The sequence below is a fragment of the Arachis hypogaea genome, chromosome 12, assembly GCF_003086295.3.
Source record: "Arachis hypogaea cultivar Tifrunner chromosome 12, arahy.Tifrunner.gnm2.J5K5, whole genome shotgun sequence".
NCBI lineage: Eukaryota > Viridiplantae > Streptophyta > Magnoliopsida > Fabales > Fabaceae > Arachis > Arachis hypogaea.
The window spans coordinates 107,700,636-107,723,957 of NC_092047.1; the positions used below are offsets into that span (position 1 = coordinate 107,700,636).

General features: G+C 34.4%; 2 protein-coding genes across 2 annotated transcripts; one reads left to right on the forward strand and one right to left on the reverse strand.

Annotated features, from left to right (window-relative positions):
- Window positions 1-1,418: 1,418 nt before the first annotated feature.
- On the forward strand, window positions 1,419-3,387 carry LOC112728122 (protein LURP-one-related 15). Its single transcript, XM_025778129.2, has 3 exons — window positions 1,419-2,011; window positions 2,633-2,860; window positions 3,105-3,387. Exons 1-3 carry the CDS (start codon window positions 1,766-1,768, stop codon window positions 3,249-3,251), a joined length of 621 nt encoding a protein of 206 aa, XP_025633914.1. The 5' UTR covers window positions 1,419-1,765; the 3' UTR covers window positions 3,252-3,387.
- Window positions 3,388-4,708: 1,321 nt separating this feature from the next.
- On the reverse strand, window positions 4,709-17,125 carry LOC112728123 (regulatory-associated protein of TOR 1). Its single transcript, XM_025778130.3, has 23 exons — window positions 16,175-17,125; window positions 14,507-14,609; window positions 13,672-13,754; window positions 13,425-13,583; window positions 11,680-11,796; window positions 11,410-11,567; window positions 11,031-11,185; window positions 10,763-10,907; window positions 10,583-10,661; window positions 10,324-10,425; window positions 10,093-10,176; window positions 9,859-9,969; window positions 9,078-9,431; window positions 8,791-8,977; window positions 8,050-8,640; window positions 7,551-7,880; window positions 7,337-7,451; window positions 6,879-7,003; window positions 6,649-6,794; window positions 6,398-6,499; window positions 5,873-5,958; window positions 5,510-5,594; window positions 4,709-5,368 (listed from the first exon to the last, which is right to left on the reverse strand). The coding sequence occupies exons 1-23, from the start codon at window positions 16,538-16,540 to the stop codon at window positions 5,033-5,035; spliced, it is 4,119 nt and encodes a 1,372-aa protein (XP_025633915.1). The 5' UTR covers window positions 16,541-17,125; the 3' UTR covers window positions 4,709-5,032.
- Between the last annotated feature and the right edge of the window lie 6,197 nt (window positions 17,126-23,322).

The following is a 23,322-nucleotide window of genomic DNA, read 5'->3' on the forward strand; positions in this document are numbered from 1 at the left end:
AATTATAGTTCCTACTAATAGTTACATTAAAAGAAAAATAGACTATTTTTATCTTTGTGTTGAGGTTTAGGGTTAAATATCTAAGAATATTTTATTTTTTATATATAATATGAACATCCAATTGTATTCTTTTAAATTATAAGAATTTAATTAAAAATTTTATAAAACTATAAAGATATAAAAAATAATTAATATTTTATTTAATTTATAATTGTTATTTTTTAGCTAACTTATCATTAAAGTGATATGAATTCATTATAAATTAAATTATTTAAGCAATAATACTTACCTTTAAAATTAAACTAGATTAATAAAACTTTTACTTTGTTTATATTTATGTTCAGCAATTAAGATTTAAATTTAACCACTTGAAAAATATATCAAATATTTTATTTTATTTTTCAAGATTTTGGATAATAGTAATACATAATATATTTTAACTAAATTTTAGAATTAAAAACAAAAAAAAACAGCTATGCACAATAAAAAGGAATCCAGGCGTTAAGATTTAATGCAATTAAAGAGAAAATCTTAAATTGCCGTCTTTAAAGGTTTATCTTATCTCCAATGAAAGAAAGAATCCAACGTCCGCCTTCCGTTGTCGTGTTGAATATGAATTTTTCCTTTTCTTTATTGTTATTTTTGTTCATAACTTATTAGTTCAAAATGAATAAAATCTAATTGACACTCTCTAAATATTAGTATTCATATTTTTATTATTATACCCGACATTAAAAGAAGTCAGGTAAAGCGATATAAGCTTAATCTTATTTATTTAAATAAATAACTAATTTTTTTAATATTTTTTATTAATTTAAAAGAAAAATTTTAATAATCTTCCTAATAAAAAGAAATAATTATCTACTATTAAAAATAAAGAATAAATGATTATTTGTATCCATAAAAGATGAAAACACTGACATATGTACCCACACTAGATCGAAACTAAACTTGTACCCATACAAGATGCTCTTCGTGTGACAAAAGTATCCTACGTAGCGCTCCAACCCTCCAAAGACAGGGTACTTTTGTCACACGGAGGGCATCTTGCGTGGGTACAAGTTTAATTTCGATTTAGTGTGGGTACATATGTTAGCGTTTTCATCTTTTATAAATACAAATGGTCATTTATTCTAAAGATAAATTCTAAAAAGTCAAGAAGCAATAGCTCAAATGGCATAATCTCTCCATACTTAATTAAGAGATTGCGGGTTCGAGTCTCCATATCAACTCTTGATACCAGAAGACGTCGAACACTATCCAAAAAAAATTTGAACCTCACGGGTCTAAATTCAGGTAATTCTCGGAATTATTATTATTATTATTATTATTATTATTATTATTATTATTATTATTGATGATAATAGAATCGGTCGAATATGATGAAGATATAACAATTATGATTAAATTAATTAATTAATCTGGTAACATATATACACAAGATGGTACTATTTTGAAACCGTCCATCCCTATATAAAACATTTGAAATTTCCTCCTTCAATTCTTCCTATAAGCACCTTCCCTCTATAGATCCTTATCGCGTTACCGTCGCGAACTTTGACTCTTTCATTCATATACATTATATATAATATATTATAAGAAATTAAATGTCACACTCACACGTCTAAGTTTAAGCCTTTAAGGCAAGGCGTATATAAATACACATAAACCAAGAGAAAAATACACATAACATCTATATATCTATCTAGAGATTTTTCGGTTCATCTAGTTTTGTTTAATTATTTTGAGCTTCAACCTTTGAAGCATGATGCAAAATCACCAGCAGCAGAAGCAGGGATTCGGCGGCGGAATCATTGGGCCGCAGTATTGTGCTCCATATAATGTTGACCTAGCAATTGTGAGGAAGGTGTTGACTTTGGCTGATGGTTTTAGTGTTACTGATATTAATGGACAAACCCTCTTCACCCTTAAGGGGTCCCTTTTGACCCTCCGGGACCACCGTGTCTTGCTCGACGCCGCCGGAACACCCGTTGTTACTCTTCGCCGGAAGGTTTGTCTTCCACCATAGATATTTAAGTTTAGGATATTTTGATTTCATATTTTTTCATGAATAATATAATTTCATTTTGTTCATCATAAAAGATTTGAACCATCGAGAATTCTATTAATGAATTATAAATATAATCTAACTCGATATCTATAAAAAAAAAAAAAATCAAATCTGGATAGCAAAAAAATTTGTTAAAAGATTATCTAAATTAAATAGTTCGTTGGGTATTTTTTCCGAAAATTTTAGATAATGAGTTAATTTATTTATTATAATATTTAAAAAACTTTATTCATTCTATTTTTTTTTTTTTTGGTGGATGAATTTGATTCATTCTATAATTATATTAGAAGTCATAAACAAGATAAGTTTTAATTAGTCTATATAACGTACCGATGATAGTGTTGTAACAAAATTGATCTTAATTAATTCTTAAATTAAATATGGAGGAGTTGAATTTGAGAAAGTTATTACTTATTAGTGCAATTAGTTATGGTGCTTCATCTTGAATTTGGGTATTAATTGATTTCCATTAAACTTCTCTATCTAATGCATGACTTGTCATCATTATTATTTAAATGAAAACTTATGATATTGATCCAAATTTAATTTGAATTTGTGTAGCTTATGACGGCACATGATCGGTGGCAAGTGTTCAGGGGTGATAGCTCAGATATGAAAGATTTGATCTTCAGTTTAAAGAGATCATCTCTCTTCCAGCTGAAGACCAAATTAGACGTGTTCTTAGCCCATAATACAGAAGAAAAAGTTTGTGATTTTAAGGTTAAAGGAAGTTGGTTCGAGAGATCTTGTGTTATTTATGCTGGTGAATCTCTCAACATTGTGGCACAGGTAATTAAGCCTTCACTTCTATAATTATATTATGTAGTTAAATTTGAATTAGATTAAATGGCTAAATTTTAACGGGTTTAATTTTTACTACTTGTTAATGTAATATAATAAAATTTTAGTTTTAGTGATTTTAAGTATATGAAAGTTAAGCCCATGTTAATAATGTAATTCCTTTTTTTTCTTTTTTTTTTCTTTTCCTACAATCAAATTATAATATTTACAATGCAATATCATTTGGCTGCAGATGCACAAGAAGCACACTGCTCAAAGCATTATGTTTGGGAAAGACAATTTCATGGTCACAGTGTATCCCAACGTTGACTATGCCTTCATAGTTGCCCTAATTGTGATCCTTGACGAAATCAACCAAGACAAGAACAGTGATTCATAATGATTCAACTTTGTTTATTATGTTTATGTAGTTTTCTTTGTTTTGGTTCTTTCAATTTCTTCTAGACGTTCACATATTACAAAAAGTAGAGTGAACAGATTTTGTGGCCGGTCATATATATATATTTGTTTGTAAATTTATTTGAATACTTTTTTTAATTTTTTATTACTTACGACTTACGAGGTATATATATTACAACCACCAATAACTCCATTTAATAACACATTTTAAGACATTGTACTTTAGGATTTAAGGGCGCGTTGTTAGTTAAAAAAATGGACTAGCTTCCTATAATCTAAAAATGAATGACTGAAAATATTCCTAAGTATAATTTGCTATTATCATGACTTAATTTCCGAAAAAAATCTCCATGTACTAGACAAGCAACACGAGAATTTTTTTTTCAATATCTTTTAATAAAGAAATATAATTGAGATGTCAAGTTAAATGGTAAATATAAACCATGTTAGCAACTCTTAAGAAACTGAAATGCTTTTATTTCGTTGGTACATGAAACTCGTTCTCAAAACATATTGTAGTTGAAGTTCTACACTACCAGTTTCTTAGTGAATGAGACCTCATGGATCACTAAACATGAACAAGACCCAAGTTATTTGTAAGAAGGAACACTTCTAGTTCTCTCTTCAGACTAAATATCATCAAGGTACTTTGAATGAAGACCAATTCACTTTTTTTTTAAGAGTTCGTAAAGCTTTCATTGAAAAGATGTACCGCTAAAACCTTCAATGCACTAAAGTATCAAAACCTTGAAAGTCTTCACACTGTTGTTTCCACGATCGAGACTGATCAGGTAAGACCCAAAGATATTAATCCCTCCATTGTTAGAATGATAATAACATTGGCACATTCAAAACCTATCATCCTAATATTAAATTATTTCAAAATAAATTAAAGGTCAGTTCAAATTGACTTTTAAAAAAATGCTTATTTTTTCTATTTTTTGAAAAAAAATTTTCAATAGACAAAAGTCATTTTACATTTGAATAAATTTTTTGAAAAATATTTTCAAATATTAAAAACGTCTTTCACTTCTATTTTTTTCCTTTTAAAACAAAATATTATTGGCTTTTAGAAAAAACAAATAATTTACTTTTATTTTTAATAAAAGTACTCTTTCTAAAAAATGTATGAAACATGTCTAAAACTTAAATAAAAGTATTTTTTTTTTTTTTGTCATTTAAATAAGCCAATCCAAACCAGCCCTAAATTTTTTACACATCAAATTTGTCAATCTGACAGTAGATAGATAGTAAGAAACTATTTTGAACACGAAAAGAGATGAGGGAAGTAGAATAAAATAAAATTTAATTACATGTTACTTAAAAGAAGGGCCCCTAGTTCAAGAGAAACTGCAAGTATGAATGAGCCCCACTTTCAGGGCTAAAATTTACAAGTTGAAAAAGGATGGAACACAACACGCAAGGCAAGAATGAAAATTATGAACGAAAATGATATATTTACACATATTTACGAAGATGACATTATTTGCCAGAGCCTCCAATAATTATGCAGGATTATCATCCTGTCGAGTGCAACCATCTACCATGGAGGCTAATGAATATAATATAATTTTTTTGCATATTCTATCAGTAGAAATGCACCCTACCAATATTTAAGATGTATTCACAGCGGAAAGGGATTGATGCAGCATCACAGGATTATCCAAACTGCAACAAACGTATTGTGGCACTCCAGAGACCTTTGATGCAACTGTTCAAAGTTAAACAGCAAAAATCATAGTGGAAAGAAAGAATGCTGATTCATCTTGCCTGAGTGTGCTCATCGGCATAGATGACACATGCGTCTGCAGCACCAGCAGCAAGCAATGCTTGGTACGGGTGGAAACCAAGGCAGCTAACAGAACCAATTTTCTGGGCCATTAAGGTAGGGTAGTATCGAATGCTGCCAAGTTGGTCACCCTCAAGGCTAAAGACTTTAATAAGTTGCTTTGCTGAGCCACTGGCAAGAATGGGAGCATGTCTATGTACAGCTAAAGCGGTTAGTGAACCTCTGTGAGCATCGATAGTGAGATAAGCACCCTTATGATTCCTGATATCCAGGAATTGGATATCCCCAGCCTGAGAAGCACTAACCATCTGAAGGGGAAAAAAGCAATAGGATATGATACTAAGATCAAATTCATAGGGTATATAAATATTAAAACAATACCAAGATATATAAGCATTACAGGAATATTTCACTGGGGAAAAACGATACTCTAAAGATCTTGATTTTACCTTTCCGGGATCTAGTCCAGGTTGGAAGCCAATTCCCACAACTCTTTCTACTCTCTGCCTGTGTGGCCGTAATTCACAGACAACCCTGCGGTTTTCGTTACAGAGATATTAAAAGAAAGAAAAAGATTAGGAGCCCTAACTCATCCTCCTAATTTCTAAATAAAGAAAGTTTCAAATTTTTAATATCTCTGATGTTTTCAAAAAGTAACACATATATTAGTGCCTATCTGGATATATATTAACATTGCGCAAACACTAATACAACAATGCTGTTCAGTTCAATCCACCAGGATAGGACATAGGAGAACTTATTATCACACTTATTTTCATCATGGTAGAAAAGTTCATCTATGGGGTGCTCACATTTCAGGTTTCCTGACATCATAAAGTCTAACAGAACCATCCACGAAACCCGCTGCAAATTGTCCTCCATGTACTTGAGATGCAGCCTGAAACATAAGAATAGAGTATTTAATGGAAAGGGGAGAATTGATTGCCAAGAATGACAACCAGGTACATAAACACACAAAAATGCCCTAGAAAAAAAGTTTAGGTGCAGAACTGACGGCAGTTCATCCAAAAGAAACTTGAAGTCTTACAACTACAAGCCAAACAATAAATTCACAATGCTCAAGTACGGCTGGGCTTCAGTTACTGGCCTATCAGCTCACATTCCCCTGGTTCAACTACCAAAAAACTGAATGATCCTAACACACAAAATTGATATGTATATGTACATGTATATGTATTTGCAGATGTATAAATTATTCCAAACATCATATAAGGAGACAAGGGAGTGGATCCATGACAACAATCAACAAATAACCAAGTCATATGAAATCTTCACTAGGCAATCCATTCAGAACATGATGCAAAGATGAGGCTAACCAATGCTGTGATACTGCAATCTGATGATGAAGGTATACGATTAACAAGCTGTTCCTTGTCCAGATCCCAAAGCATAATAGGTGACGACTCACTCGAAGCATACTGGTAAATGTGACAAGCAACAAGACAATTAAATTAAACACGTCACTAAAACAAACGTGTGAAGAAATGGATCTCTTTGAGCAGAAGTGGAGGGAGATCAAGGCAAGATAGATTCCACACACTCCCATGAAGATAAAAGAACAGCATACCAGATAACCGCATTGTTGTTGCCAATCAACATTCACATTCAGACTACTCCTACCAGATTTATGACCATGAATGGAAGAGAATGCAGTGACAAGCTTTTGTTCACCCTTCAGAGTATAATCTTTCCAAATCCGAATGTCTCCATCGGCTTCATGACAAAGATTTCAAAATAACTCTATATGCCAACAGTAGTTTGAAATAGAAATAACATTAAGAAACAGGAGGAAATTACATGAAGCAGCAAGAAGCAAGCTATCATCAAGCTCATTCACCAGGCAGAGCTTACAAATCCTTTTGTCTGGAAAATCATGATTGTCAAAACTGTTAAGGGGTGCAGCTTGTTCATGGTCCCATACCCTGTGGTAAACTCCAATCAGCCAACATAAGTATGACAAAATAATATAATAGAGCAAGCAAAACCAAGTAAACATCTAGAACCACAACGTTTTTGTAGCCTATGCAGAATACCAAATTTCCGTAGTATTTAAAACAAATATGATCACCCTTTTGGCCTTTTTCCAGCCTTAGCAATACTCGAATTCAGCTGACTGTCAAACTGACTGAAACTGAGTTGTACCAACTTCACAACAAAATAAGCCTATATATAATATCTATAGCATTTGAATCTTTGATAGTTAAAAAAAGTAACGGCCCCCATTCAGCTATGTAATATTAATCAATTCTTCATACCTGATCCGCTCATTCTCATCGGCAGCTATCACAATAGGCGAGAAAGGCTGTAACAGTATTGTTTGTGTGCCTTTTGTGTCCCATTTAGCAATTGGATTGGTTAGCCTGCTAACAGCTGACAGAATACAACACCATATATAATTCAATCACAAATGTGGTTTTAAAAATAAAAACAAATAACTTATTCACTACAAACAAAGCATAAAAAATATACCAGAGTGCTGGCACTTTGATATCTGCTCCAATGCAATTTTTTCCCTCTCCTCTCTTCTGGCCAATACTTCTTCACTATCATCAGAAGGAGTTAGTAGTGGCCTGGAAAAGTGCCCACAACTCCAATTATATATAGTTGATTGTGGAAGAAAACTGTGATCTGAAGTCCCAGACACTCCTCCGGAGCCTAGAAGGGGATCAGCTAATCCAGAATCTGGAGAAGTTATTATATGGGGCCTAAAATCCAAAGAGCATACTCTTCTCATTCCAGTTAAAACATTTGCACGAGGTGGGCTGACTGGAGGAGTTCTGAAGGTTAGAGGCAAGTGACCTGCCACCACAGCAAACATAATAAGCAGGGAGGCCAATAGCATATTGTAGAGAAATAAGTACGAAAATCAAATTTAATGCAGAACTTTGTTGGAAACAATCTACAATGACTACTGGGAAAAATAGAAGAAAGGAAAAATGATGAGAAAAGGAAAAATGACGAGATCCACCTCCGTTCATATCAAACCATGAAGATGACCGAACTAGACTTGCCACAGGTTCACCTATCCGAACACCAGCAGACTTGGACGGTTTTGCTACCACTTGTTCAATACCTATTATTGACAGTATCCGGCGACCGAGGTTTGCAATGCGAGGAGATGGATCTTTTGCTAAATCACACATAACAGCTACACATTCTGAATACAATGCATTGTCTAAGGACTTTGGTCCAGTTTGGTTAGCAACTCCGTTGCTAAAACTATCATTCTGTATTGCTGAATCAGAATGATGAGATGAATTATCAGACAAAGGTGACCCATGCATAATTCCAGAACCAGCAAGAGGACTGCTAGAAGAGACCCGCCCATCATGGACTACTGAAGAATTGTCGCTTCCAATCCTCGAAAGGCGTCCAATTTGAGATGAAATAATACTTCCATGAGGCATATGCTGGTTCGGGGTAGTATGCCCACCACCAGATCCATTCACATTTGCCAGTGAAGGTAAGGATTTCGGCAAACTATTACTCTGAGGTTTCCAGTAAGCAGCAGCAATGGACTTTAAGTGCTTGTTATGACCAAAGGCAAAGCGTCCCAAAGCTGACAGTCAGAAGAAAACAAATGTAATGATTATTTTATAAGATACAAAAATAGTTGAAAGACTATTTACCTTCCGTCTAATAATGATTTAATGACACAAAACAGTTTGTAGACATAAGCACAATTCAATTCAGATGTTTAATCACCTACCCACTGCTACCTCTGCCCTCACCAGTGGACTCCCATCTGAAGAAACACTCAAAAGGTTTTTCACTATACTAAAATCAGCCCTACACTTTTCATCATCATCACAATCTTCATCCCCACCAGCACCTCTGCAATAATCAACTCCCACATTGAGAAGAGTACCTAGCGCAAATACAGCGGAAGCCCTAACCTGGGAGAGATGAAAAAAATTATCATGTCTATGATTAACGTTTTGTTTCATTGAAGAGAAACTCAATGCATCAGCAAATTTAATTAGTAAGGAGGCGAACCTCTGGTTGGGGTTCAGACAGTAGAGAAACATATATAGAAACAGCATCTTCCTGCAAACCTATTATTTGGGCCTCTGTGAAATCATCCCACAGTTTCCCCAGACACAGGCAAAGCCACTGAAGGAAAAGGGGTTCAGTTTGCGAATCATTGGGAGATGAAGACTGAAGATGCTTTAAGCAAACATGGATTAAACCAGCTTCAATACAGGCTTCTTGACCTCGTCTGTAGCCATCAACAATTACCGCTAAAACAAAAGCAGCCATTGCACGTTGCTCCGGATATGCTTCCATTCTATCAAGAAACTTAATAAAATATATATGACCTCCATCCTTCACTAGATCAACCTGACATGACTGTAACATAACATAAACACCAAGGGTGCATAAGAGCTTCATAAACTAAATAAGCTGTTAGATTAACCCCATTTAATCTGCAACAGGCTCGTATTTAATATGAAACCTTGTAAGGCTAGTAATATATTCATAGGAAAAAAATTGGTGTATTAACGCTCTTGTTAATATGGTGTTATACATAGTGCTATATTAATGAAGGCATTGCAGTATCGACAAATTAAGGGCAATTATTGTGGCTTCAACAGCATATAACTGCGAAGAATTAAAAAGTAGAAAGTGTTATAAAGACAAAAAGAATTAGGCTTTAGTTGTGCCCTAAGGACACTTGTTAAGGTTATCAATGTGGAAAGTCATCCAGCAAGCACAAGACCCACTTTACTATTTAAATCTATAACTACAGAAAATGATTAAGTTCCTACAGAGGTACCTTGTCTAGTGCGAGAATTTTTGTCCATATGAAGACAAGAATCTGACGAAGTTCTGGTGTTGTTGTTTGTAAAAGCTTCAGAACATAAGGAAATATTCCAACAGACAGTGCCTGTTCATAGGAAACCACTATCAACATATAACATTACAAACCTTTTTACAGATATAGAACAAGATTACCATAAACTTTGACATGGTGTTTTTTTTTGTTGGGGGAGGGGGGGGGGGGGATTACCAAATCTACAGCCCATGGTCCCATGTCAAGAAACCTTCCAAGGAGAACTAAAGCCCTAAATCGATGGCACTGACTAAGCAAAACCTGAAATAAGAACAGTGATAACCTTCAAATGAATGAAATGATATAAGCAGATACCTACAATCTTCCCACAAGAATAAATATGATTGTGAAAAGGAAATGAAGTATAACTTAAGGATTAGGAACTGGAGAGCCAAACGTGTGCCACACCTGGAGAACAATAGGCAACTGCTCTGGTGGCTTCTTATGTTCAGAACCATGGTCAAGCCATACCTCAAATGCTGTTAACTGCTCACTGAAAAATGAACTAGGCTGGAAAAGAAAGGGGGGGGGGGGGGGGGGTGGGCTTCAACAAGTAAGCTCAAAACCAATAAATAAAATCTTAAAATATACAATTAATTTCCTATCGTTAATTTTCAAGGTTCAGATAGAATCTCTATTTCAAAAGTATTTAAGATTCCCAAGATACCTGAAACTCTGCATTAGGATTCTCAACTAATGAAGGGAGTTGCGACAAGCATAGCTCAACAGCCATGTCCCATGCATCCCTATAGAGAAAACAAAAATACATAAAGATTTAACCAAAATAAACAAATAACTAAATTTTCAGCCCATATGATATTATCACAAAAATTATCATCTAAGATACCACATATGATGCTGATGGCTTGGCGGCAATATTGGAAAAGAAACAGGAGTACAATTTGCAGATCGCATGATTCGCTCAGCCAGCAGAAAGTTTCTGAATAAACTTGCAACTAACAAGTCCTGTCTGAACAGTCTCTGAAAGAGATCTGCATGTCAAAAACATTAGTAATATTATATGCAAGATACAAATGAAAATTACTTAGAAAATTGGATTAAAGAAGAGGCAATTCAGTAGTGTAGCAGCAACCATGGGCAGGGATGAAACATACCATGAGGAAGAACATTCCAGGCAATTGTGTCGGTTACTGCAGTAAAAATCCAATTTAGTTCTCCCAGAAGTGTTTTTCTATCATTTGGACGACCAGGGATCTTGTCTATAAGTGAATAGTCAAGAGACCCGCGAAGTAATGAACGGGTACAAAACCTAGGAGCAATATTTTTTGTTAGAAGTAAACAATTTCACTAAACAAATAAATATGCAGAAAAATAAAATTGGCTATTAGTTTTTTTTTTGTGTGTGATGTAATTTGTCTCCTCCATTTCGTCAGATGTACATGGTTTTCACCACCTGAATATATTAAATAATGGGACTATGGGAGGAATTAAATACAGCAAGAAATAAGTTTAAAATAAGAAGAGAAGCTTCACCATCGCAATGCCATCTTAATAGGTGTCGTAAGGCATGATGTAAATACATCAGCAGGGAATTCTGCACTCTGAGGCAATTGCTCATGTGCCTCACATGCTGCAAGCAAAATGCAATCTCTCGTGGTTCCAGGGGAGTTAGAAGCATTCCATTCATTAAGCTAATCAATACCAAGTCCAAGAGCCAAAAATATAAACCAAAAAATTAGTTCCCATATCCTAACAGTTCTATTCCATGCAATATGTTATGTTAAAATAATTGACTCTGAATACCTCAATGAAAGCACTAACAATACCCCCAGCAGCAGAGCAGTCAAAAACATATATTGAGGGGGTCTTCAGCCACGAATCGAGGTCAGCAACTCGTAAGGGGATATACTGTGTATAACTCTGCTCGAGTGCATGTGAAATGATGAAAATGAGAATAAGAATAACAATAAATTGTTGATTCGTTACTAATTATAATATATGGACTGAGATAATAACGAAGTTTTCTGATAAGATTTCGTCACTTCAATCAAGTTTAGATTCATTATCATACTAGAATCAGGTCCATTTTATTTTACTATATTGTCTAATTTAGAACCATCAATGAACAAATGTGCCTATATTTTCTCTGCCATCACAAGTGTTTTAATTTATAAACAATTTATGGGCCTCTATCTCTTCAACTTGAACATCTTGGAGAGATTATTTCCGACATGGTTTAGAAGCTCTATGACCAACTTGTCTAAAATGCGGTCCTTATCTATAAGTAGGAGTTAGATTTTAGCACAAGATAAATTGTGCCTGCGACCAATGAGCTCATGTGAATGTGGGTGTGAGATATCAGAGTATTCATGTGTCTCTCAAAACTAAAGCTTTTGGAAGAACTAAATTATAAAAACCTGTGCACACCTTTTTCAGATTCTATAATCTCTCCCTCACCTCCATTTTACTTTCTTCTATAAGTTGCCAAATAAACAAAATGCTGCTGAAAAGATTCTAAGTTCATATTTCCTATGAGAATAGTTGCAATGCTATATAAGAAAGAAAATATCAAACAAAGAATGTAGTGGAAAAAGCAGATTACAAAACCTAAAGACTACCCACAGTCACTTTGGTCCTTGATTCAAATAGACCATTCCTCGACTTAATTTATTACTCTAATGAAAAACTGGCTAACACAATTATTAACTTGAGTATTAACCACAAAACGAAAAGAAACAAAACGCAAAAGAACAGAAAAGGAAAAATAAAAAGGTCAACAAATGAAATGAAAAGAGGAAAAACACGTTTTTATATAAAAGCACATCCTTGATACATAGTATAAGACCCACATATCTAGGATCTTGACGCATATACGGGAGTAACAATTCCCATTATAAGAAAGGTTTCCATTAATATACGCCTTAGGACAACAGTTAAAATATGAAAAAACAGAAACTACAAAATGTAAAGTAATGAAAGTACAAATATTTATTGCCTTAAGATTTGATGAAGTATTCGATACTTTCTTCTATAAATAATTTGGATGAGGAACATGACCAAAATTTGTTCCTTAGCTTGCACCCTCCAAGGGCAAATGTGAACAAAATCCAAGCAACATAAGACTAACTTCTAATACTTTGACTATTTTTCCCCCTCACATTTGGACCCTCCATTTTCCCTGTTTAGTATTATTTATCCAATTTTCTGATGTAGAACAGGTTAGTATTAATTTATGAGAACTTGCATTATTATTTGTGATCATTTAGGGACTTTACATACCTATATTCTCTATTTCTCTAGCCAAGTTATTTTATTAGTACTAATCCAACTTCCAATTCAAATATATTTGTTACACGGTTTAGTTCATTCACCTCACAGAGAGACATAACATAACTTGACATATAAATATTAAAATATATGTGCTCAGTTCATATATCTGCCGTCCCTGTGCATTGGCCAGACATGATAATCGCCAGTTGAAATAACGTAATATATGACCTACCAAATAAATATCTCACATCAAGTATTATCAAGGACAGAAAAAATACCTTATTGAAGACCCAAATTTCACCATTGGGAGTTGGCTTTGGAACACCATGGCCATTGTAATGAAATAATACTCTTTCAGACTTTGCATATCTACGGCATGTAATACAAAGCTTTTTCACCTCATCAATTGTTGGATCAAGTTGACACTTGATCCGAGCCTATTGACAATTCATGCCCACAGGATTAACTAAACATCAACATCAAAGAGGAATATGATAATGGATTTAACAAGCTAAACATTTCCACCTTTGGTTGCCACCTTTCATACTGATTGCTCAAACTTTTTCCAATTAACTCCAATGCTTTCTGAGGTGCCATGTTAAATGGATCTGCAGCATTTGCCAAGATGAAAGTGTAAAGCGAGAGTTAGATCTCTTCAGGAAGAAAATCTGTATGGACAGTAAATCTAAAAGTTTGGGCTGTTAAGTTTTCAAACAAAAAGCAGAAAGTGATGCATATTATTTAATCAGAGTGAGCATATTCCAGTTTTATAGTTGTAAGCATCCAGAGGTTAGATATTGCATATCATTTTTCCTTGGCAACCAAATAACTCATTATAACAGAAGAAAACAGAAAGAGAGAGAAAGAGTGTGTGTGTGTGTGTGTGTGTGAAAGAGAGAGAGAGAGAGAATATTACATGAAACCAGATAAATAAAAGCATACAGTAGATTGCAAAGATTTAATTTTTGCACTTTTTTAACATTCTCATTAACCAATTCATAACTAACACAATATAATTGGATTCGCAAACAAAACTCAATGAAAGAACACAGAAGAGCAAGTGTAAAGAGGCTCCAACCATATTGAATAAGTGTAATGGTGCAACCCGCACATATTTGGGTTAAATGCCAAAAAATGCAATGCCAATATCAGGTTTTGACTGACAAGCAACTGGAACATAACAAGTACACATTTATGGACAAAACGATACAAAAAAGATGAAATTATACACAATGTTGGTTCCAAATACTATCAAATCAACATAAAATTGCCAGAAGACAAAAAACATGAAAACATTTTATTAGAACACCAGAGAAAAAAAATTTGAAAACAACTGAGATCAGAAGAGTGAAAAAGAGACCTATCCAGCACTCCATTCTAGCACAGGGAGATATCTTTATTACATCTGGTGGATCAACACTAATGTTTAAACATAATACAAGAGCTACACATCCCGTCTTCATCTGCACCACAAAATTGGCAATAAATTAAAGCAGACTTCTTAGCAAACATAAAATATAGGTATCTTCCTGGAGCATTCATCATCACAACTAGAAAAGAAACAAAAAAAACTAATGGCCAGCCAAGTGCACTGCACACCACTATTCTAAAGTTGTTATCCTCATGAGTGGAGAGACATGGTAAACATGTCAAAACTTGTCATTACCCAGTTAGAAGGAAACAACTTTAATTATAAGCAAAGGACTGTCAACAAACAAGCAGAAAACACAGAGGATGGAAAATTGTTCTCATTCTAAATAAGAATAAAGAATGAAACATAGGATGCCTCTCAATGGGCTACATGGCTAAAAGATAATAATACCCTTAACAGGGTAGGACCTATATTATCACTTCGATTTATCATTCTCCATTTTATGACACGTCTTCAGGCAAACGAAAACTGCATAAATTCTTCAGCCTTGATAAAATAGTCCCATTCTTGGTGCAAAGATTAATTTTATCAAGATCATTACTTGTACACAAACATTGTCTTTATTAGATTGACAGTTACACTGCCATAGTTTTCATGCTGTCATGCCTTACATAAAATAAGGAAATAGAATGGACCACTGGAATGACCAGAACAATCCTACCTATTCTCATTCAAATGATCAGTGAACCATCAAGTAATCATAATGTCACAACGTTGAGGACAATGAAATTCAACAGATGAGCTTGCAATTTGCACAATCAAGACCAATTTCAACCATCCTACGACCTTAACAGCCAATATCAAAAACAAACAACTACAAGCATCATTATTAAACAATAACAACAACAATAAAGTTCTTTCACCTTTGCACAAGCTCTTAAGAGAAAAAAATTACTTTTGCTCATTCCCGCATAGCACAATGAACTATAATAGATAAAGAGTGTGTTCCTATTAACCTTTTTAATATTTAAAGGCATGAAAAAAAGCCAAAAATGTGAATTCATTCCTCTAAACATTCAAATCCAAACAGAGTGAACTATAACATTTTTACTTAAACCCTAACACGTTTGCTCCCTCAGCCACAAGACCTACAAGACAATGAATTATAACAGATAAGTTTGTGTATTAGCTTCTGCTTATAACCAGAAGCCTACATTTTGAATTTTTTCCCTAAAAGTACTCTAATCCAAACAGAATAAACTAATATTTTCACTATAGTCCAGCCATTTTTATTCATTCAACCAGAACATAGTAACTATATCAGATAGTGTTTCCATATCCACTTCTTCTGTATTAAAAAATATCATATAAAATTAAAATAAAAAACAAAAAACAGCAACCATAAGAACCAATTTGGTAACTAAAAAAAGTTCATATCCAAACATTATGAACTATAACATTCCCACTCAAATCTAACGAGTCTCTCATTGAGACACAGAATAATGCACTACAACGGCTAACTTTGTGCTTCGATTATCTTCTTTTCTACTCAAAATAGTTTACTGTAGAGCACAAAAACTTATTTTTAAACCCTAAAAGTACTCAAATCCAAACACACCATAACAAACTAACGATACTAATATCAAAATCTCTTACTCTTTCCTTCGGGCGCCATTTCGAGACCAACCCGTTGACAGCAGGTCCGGCTGGCGTGGAGGCCTCGAACGCCTCATGCCGCAGCTCGCACAGCACGACGGTCTGCGGCAGGTACGCCATGCTGGTGGCAGCTGTTACATCACCATTACCATAACCTACACTCGCCGCCGCTGCTGCGGCGGTGGAAGCTTCCGAATCGCGCCTCCTAGAACCAAAATCAACGTCGTCTAGCGCGTACAACGAGGAAGAAGACGAAGCGCAATCATCGAAGTGGTTATGGCTATGACTCTGGCTGTGGCTATTAGAGACGACGATGAGAGGAGATTGAGAGAACCGCGACGATGCCATCAAATCCCCCAATGCCATGCAAATCGGAGCGAAGAGATGGTAACGGAAACGATCATATAACCGAAGATACAAAGAGAAACTCGATGAGAGAGAAACAGAGGAGAAATAGAGAGAGAAGCTAATCAACGAAGCCGCTGAACCAGCGGCGCATGAAGATTCTTCGGGAGAGGAGGGAGAGAGAATCCAGCTCGAAAGGGAAGGAGTGAGAGTGAGAGCGAGCGAGAGAGAGCAAAATAGAGAGTTAAGACTGATTTCGAAACCCTAGAAAACGAATAGAGGTGAAACCCTAAGTAGTGGTGGCGGTGACGGTGGTTTTCATGGTGGTTGTTGTTTCCGTGGTGGAGGTGGCGGCGCATAAAACGAGAACTAACGATACTCTCTGTTCTGAAGTGGGAGGGGAATGAGATTTTGTGTAAGGGGGAAAAATAAAATAAAATAAAATATTTATTTATATATGTGAGTATGTGACAATGTGAGACAATTTTTTTTTTTTAAATTGTTTCTGAAATTGGATGCGCGTGCTCCTTGCTGGCTACAGTTACTCTCTTTCAGTAGTCTATAACTGTTTTTGTTTGTTTTCTTTATTTTATTTCTTCTTGTTTCGAGATGAAAATTGAAGCTAGTTTACATCATAGTTCATACAAAGGGGATGAGTTAGTACTTAGTAGCATAGTAGCTTAAATCCGGATTTAATTTTTTAAAATTTTTTGATATTATGATTTTAAATGAAAATCAATTTTATAAAATTTATATTAAATTGACTTTATATTTTAGATATTTTATTTTTTATTTTGTGTAAAATTTGAATTTTTTCTATAGAGAATAGTAATTAGTGAGTCATACTTAATGTTTTTTTTTTTTAGATGCAAGAGAAAAAAACTGTATAAATTAAGTAGAAAAAATATTTAAAGATAAAAAATAAATCGTACGAGAAAATAATTTATGTGATATATAAATATAAATAATTTTTATGGTTTATTTTGTAGATGAATCTATTTTTTTTTATGTACATCGAATTAAATTTCAAACTTTCTAGATGCAAATAATTAATCCATGAAGGATGAAATAAGGACTAATCCTATGAAGAGTTGAATAAGAATTAATCATATGAACAATTTCTTCATATAATAAGAAGGTTGTTTAAATTTTACACCGAAGAATACCTCAAGTTGATGAAGATGATGATAGATTACCTCGTTATGCTGAAAGCTGAATGTTGGACACAAAAGTTAATTTAAAATATAAAATGAAAAATTATATTTAGAATAAAGTATTAAATTTGTCTCCTAAGTTTGGGTATAATCCTGTTTTGGTAAGTATCATATTTGAATATCCAAAAAAATTTTATTTAGTTTCAACTTTCAACGTAATCCCATCATGAGGTTAAAGTTAAATAATTAACGAAATGTCCTAAATGACTGCAGTACAATAACAAGGTCGATAATCTGGAGAATAAGTATAAGATTCTGAGGCATAAAATCAACCGTAGATGCATCAATACATTTATATATCATTTTTCTTATAATTTAAATGAAATATTTTCTATAAAACCAAGGAAGATAATAAATAAATGTATTGATGCATCTATGTTGATTTTGTACCTCTGTAACTTGTACGTATTCTCTAAATTATCGACCTTGTACTGCTGTCATGTACGACATTTCGTTAATTATTTAATTTTAACCTCACAGTAAGACTACATTGAATTTAAATAAATTTGTTTTTTAAATTCAAATAGAACATTTTAAATTTTAAAGACCAAAACAGGATTACACTTAAACGTAAAGGACCAATTTAATACTTTACCCTTATATTTATTTTAAGAATCTCGTATTTATATCATTAATCTTTCGTATAATTGGTATATCAAGAGATTTAAATTAATATGATCTATTATTTCATTTGGATTATATTTAAACTTAATATATTAAAATTATTAAATCGGTATAAAATAATCGTTCATATTTCACATTAATTGATATTTGATACTCTCATTGTGTGGTAATGTGTATTGATGTACATTTTTTGCCGCTTTCATAATGTGTTAGATTGAGGTTAAACTTTGTATATATAGATGATTTTAGTATGAAACACAAAAATATTTCACTATTTTAGTATTTTATATTATTATAATGATATTATAAAATGTTATTTTACAATAAAAAAAATTTAATTATAAAAAATAAAATATTATTGATATTTTATAAAAAAAAAAACATTTTTTAATTATACAAAATTAAAAAATATATTTTAATTATGAAAAAATAAAACATTATTGATATTTTGACGTTTTGCAAAAGTTCACAATAACGTATAATACATCATTTAAGTTATTAGAAAATTCACCTCTAATAATCCAATCTAATATAAAAAAATTCTTAGATTGACATACTAACAAAAGTTTTTTTATTTAAATAAAATAAATTATTTATTTATTTAATTAAATTAATTTATAAAATTTATTTTTTCAAATATTCAATTGCAAATTCATTGGCAACAAAAGCAAAAACGTGATATACGAAATTTACATTGATATTAGTATGAAAAATAGCATTGAAAAATTTTATCTATTTTTGTTGTTTTTTTAGCATAAGTGGTATACAATTTCGCTAAAAATAAGAAGGTATTTTCGTCCCTATAAAAAGTAAAATTGTGGTAAAATTTTCTCCTAAATTTGTATATTATAACAATAAAAATAGAAGTATTAACATTCAAAAACTTCTCTATAAATACTAAAGCAGCTTAGCACAATCACACACCACACCTTTATGTATCATTCTTCTTATCTCGATCTCTCATTCAATTTTTTTATCTTAAAGTTATTATAAAATGGCAATTGAATGTTTTAATATTGTTGTTTATCCTAATGTAACAATTAGATGTAATGATGGTGTGTTTTTTAATGCAATGATCAAGTTACAATGTAAACATGGCAGTTATAGTCATTGATTGAATTGAAAAGTTTAACTCTAGTGAACTTGGATTTACTGGGAAGGAAACATATAAAGAAAATAGGATATCGATTTCTATTTGTCGATGAAAGTCAAAGAATGCATTATAAAGTGTTTTAGCTTACAAGCATATTTGTGCTATGTTCGAAGTGCATGGAAAGATTGTGACTCAACAAGCAATGAAATTTTACATTGAGATCGTGTACATAGGTGAAAGTTTTTCATCTTCATATTCAAACATGTCGAGTTTTACGCCGAGAGCGTGCCACAGTCGAGGATCCGGCATTGGGTGCCAAAAGAAGCATTATTTGTACCATCGAATGCCGATTTTTCAAAAGATTCCGAGATAAACGAGGATTGGGTTGAACTGATTCTGAGAACGATAGTGACAATGAGATGGAGTCCATTCCAAAAACACAAGATTCCGAATTTGCACAATCACGATTTATCCTACCACTATCACCTTCTCTTTCCTCTCATTTTCAAGTTCCTGTTGGTGGGTCCCCAACCAAGTGGGGCCCACAAACTTTATTAAAAAAAAAAAAGGAAATAAAGAAACAAAATGTGGCTTGAGCCACGAGAGAAGAGAGAGCTCCTCACGATTGGCCCAACAAGTGGTATCAGAGCCGATGGTTTAATCGGTCTGGTTTTAAAGGAGTATTCAAGGTGAAGTATCGAAAGTCTTCCCGGCAAAGGTGGTCCGGGCGGCGTGTCCCGCGGTGTTTTGCGGCGGTGTGATGAACGAATACTCGTGGTGGTGGAGGAGCTAGAAAATCCACGGGACCTAGTCCAGAAAAATCTTCCACTATCAGAATAATGGGTACACAAACAGTCTTCCTAGTAGCACTAGGGCATCTCAACAATCAACAAAATACATCACCAAAACTGGTGGAATCAACATAAACCCTCCACAAAAGTGGGTATCTCAAATCAGGCAAAAGAGAAGGCAATACAACAAATAAGTTATATCCTAATGTTCATCTCTACACCAGGAATAACATACTAAAATTTCATAAGAAATGGAGCAAGTTTACCAAGTCAATGTGATCAAGATTGGCTTGCCCTTTTCTCCCAAATTTCTCTTCTCCTTCGACGCCGCAGCACTGTGCTTTGCTTCCTTTCTTTCAAATTGAAAGGATCCAACTCTCTCTCTCTTCTCTCGTGGCTCAAGCCACATTTTGTTTCTTTATTTCCTTTTTTTTTATAAAGCTTGTGGGCCCCACTTGGTTGGGGACCCACCAACAAATCTCTCCCTCACCAACTCAAGTGGGGATAGGCTGCTCCACCAAACCCGCCTTCTCTTTGCAGGAATCAAACTTCACTGCAGGTAAACTCTTAGTCATCATATCTGAACCATTATCATCAGTATGGATCTTCTCAAGTGCATATGACTTCATCTCAAGCGCTTGACGTATCCAATGATACCTCACCTCTATGTGCTTCGATCTAGAATGAAACGTCGGATTCTTGCTGAGATGGATAGCACTCTGACTGTCACAAAATAACACAAACTTCTCTTGATTGATGCCTAACTCTTGTAGGAATTTCTTCATCCACAAGAGTTCCTTAGAAGCTTCAACAACAGCAATGTATTCTGCCTCTGTAGTAGACAAAGCAACACATTTCTGAAGTCGAGATTGCCATGACACAGCTCCCCCTGCAAAAGTCATCATATAACCAGAAGTAGACTTCCTTGAATCAAGATCCCCAGCCATATCCGCATCTGTGTAACCATCCAACACAGGTTGGCCACTCCCAAAGCATAAACAAACTCTGGAAGTACCATTAAGGTATCTGAGAATCCACTTCACTGCTTGCCAGTGTTCCTTGCCAGGATTAGAGAGAAACCGACTAACAACTCCAACGGCATGAGCAATATCCGGCCTGGTGCAAACCATAGCATACATCAAACTGCCAACTGCAGATGCATATGGAATCTTCTTCATTTCTGCTTTCTCTTTCTCACTTGTAGGACATTGCTGTGAACTCAGCTTGAAATGACTAGCAAGTGGAGTACTAACAGGTTTGGAATTACTCATGCTAAACCTCTCTAAAACCTTCTCAATGTACTTCTGCTGTGACAACCACAGTTTTCCATTCTTCCTGTCACGAGTGATACTCATGCCAAGGATTTTCTTTGCAGGACCCAAATCCTTCATAGCAAAGGATCTATTCAAGTCTTTCTTAAGACTTTCAATCTTTTTAGTATCATGACCAACAATCAACATGTCATCAACATAAAGCAAGAGAATTATAAAATCACCATCAGAGAATTTCTTAACATAGACACAATGATCAGAAGAAGTCTTACTATACCCATGACGTTCCATGAAGGAATCAAACTTCGTGTACCACTGCCTTGGTGCTTGCTTCAACCCATATAAGCTCTTCTTCAACTTGCATACAAGGTGCTCCTTTCCTTTAACCTCGAAACCCTCTGGTTGTTCCATATAGATTTCTTTATCTATGTCACCGTGAAGGAATGCAGTCTTCACATCAAGCTGCTCAACCTCTAAATTCAAGTTAGCCGCCAATCCAAGCACAACTCGAATAGAGGACATCTTCACAACTGGAGAGAAAATCTCCTCAAAATCAATACCTCTCTTTTGCTCAAAGCCTTTCACAACCAATCGAGCTTTGTATCTTGGCCGTGAGACATTTTCATCCGCTTTCAACTTGAACACCCATTTATTCTTGAATGCTCTCTTACCCTTCGGCAACTTCACCAATTCAAAAGTATGATTCTCATGCAAGGATTTCATTTTTTCTTGCATGGCCCTCAACCAATCTTCCTTATGCTCATCAGACATAGCTTCCTGGTAGCTCTCTGGCTCCCCAGTCTCAGTATTCATCACATACTCATGAGGAGAGTATTTCTGAGAAAGATGACGCTCTCTAGTAGATCTTCTCAATTCAGGCTCAACTGGTGGTTCAGGTGGAACTTCAACATCTGGCACTTCAGGTTGAGGTGTAGGTTCATCATGCAAATCATCACCATCATTATCAACTTGTACATCTCCTCCATCAACAGGAGGTCTAGTGGAAGGACCAGGTTCATCATCAACAGAGCGTCTAACAGTTACTGTTGGCTTATCTGTCTTCTCAAGATCTTCAATAGTTTGGTCTTCAAGAAAAATCACATCTCGGCTTCTACTTATCTTCTTGCTCACCGGATCCCATAATCTATAACCAAAGTCTTCGTGACCATAACCCATGAAGATACACTGCTTTGACTTTCCATCAAGTTTAGACCTTTCATCTCTTGGAATGTGAACAAAAGCCCTGCAGCCGAACACTCTCAAGTGACTATAGGGGACATCTTTTCCTCTCCAAACTTTCTCTGGAACATCACCATTAAGTGGAACAGAAGGAGAAAGGTTGATCAAATCTACTGCAGTCCTCATCGCTTCACCCCAAAAGGATTTAGGCAACTTTGCATGAGAGAGCATACACCTGACTCTATCATTGATAGTGCGATTCATTCTCTCTGCAACTCCATTATGTTGAGGAGTCTTAGGAACCGTCTTCTCAAGCTTGATCCCATGTCCTTTACAATACTCCTCAAATGGACCCCTGTATTCACCACCATTATCTGCTCGAACATATTTCAATTTCCTTCCTGTTTCTCTTTCAACACTTGCATGAAAGTGTTTGAAGATTCCGAGCACCTAGTCTTTAGATTTCAAAACAAAAGCCCACACTTTTCGAGAGTAATCATCAATAAAAGTAACAAAATATGATGCACCACCTAGTGTCTTAGCATCCATAGTGCAAACATTAGTGTGAACTAAATCTAGAACATGTGATCTCCTATGAGGTCCAGAATTATGAAATGATACTCTAGCATGC

Excerpts from the sequence above, each read along its gene's own strand:
- LOC112728123 (XM_025778130.3), bottom strand. The coding sequence starts at position 16,540 with ATGGCATTGGGGGATTTGATGGCATCGTCGCGGTTCTCTCAATCTCCT. Across the intron at positions 11,186-11,409 it reads ATTAAGATGGCATTGCGATG|GTTTTGTACCCGTTCATTAC; the intron begins GTGAAGCTTCTC and ends TATTGCTCCTAG. Across the intron at positions 8,641-8,790 it reads GAGGGCAGAGGTAGCAGTGG|CTTTGGGACGCTTTGCCTTT; the intron begins GTAGGTGATTAA and ends TCTGACTGTCAG.
- LOC112728122 (XM_025778129.2), top strand. The coding sequence starts at position 1,766 with ATGATGCAAAATCACCAGCAGCAGAAGCAGGGATTCGGCGGCGGAATC. Across the intron at positions 2,012-2,632 it reads TTGTTACTCTTCGCCGGAAG|CTTATGACGGCACATGATCG; the intron begins GTTTGTCTTCCA and ends GAATTTGTGTAG. Across the intron at positions 2,861-3,104 it reads CTCTCAACATTGTGGCACAG|ATGCACAAGAAGCACACTGC; the intron begins GTAATTAAGCCT and ends ATTTGGCTGCAG.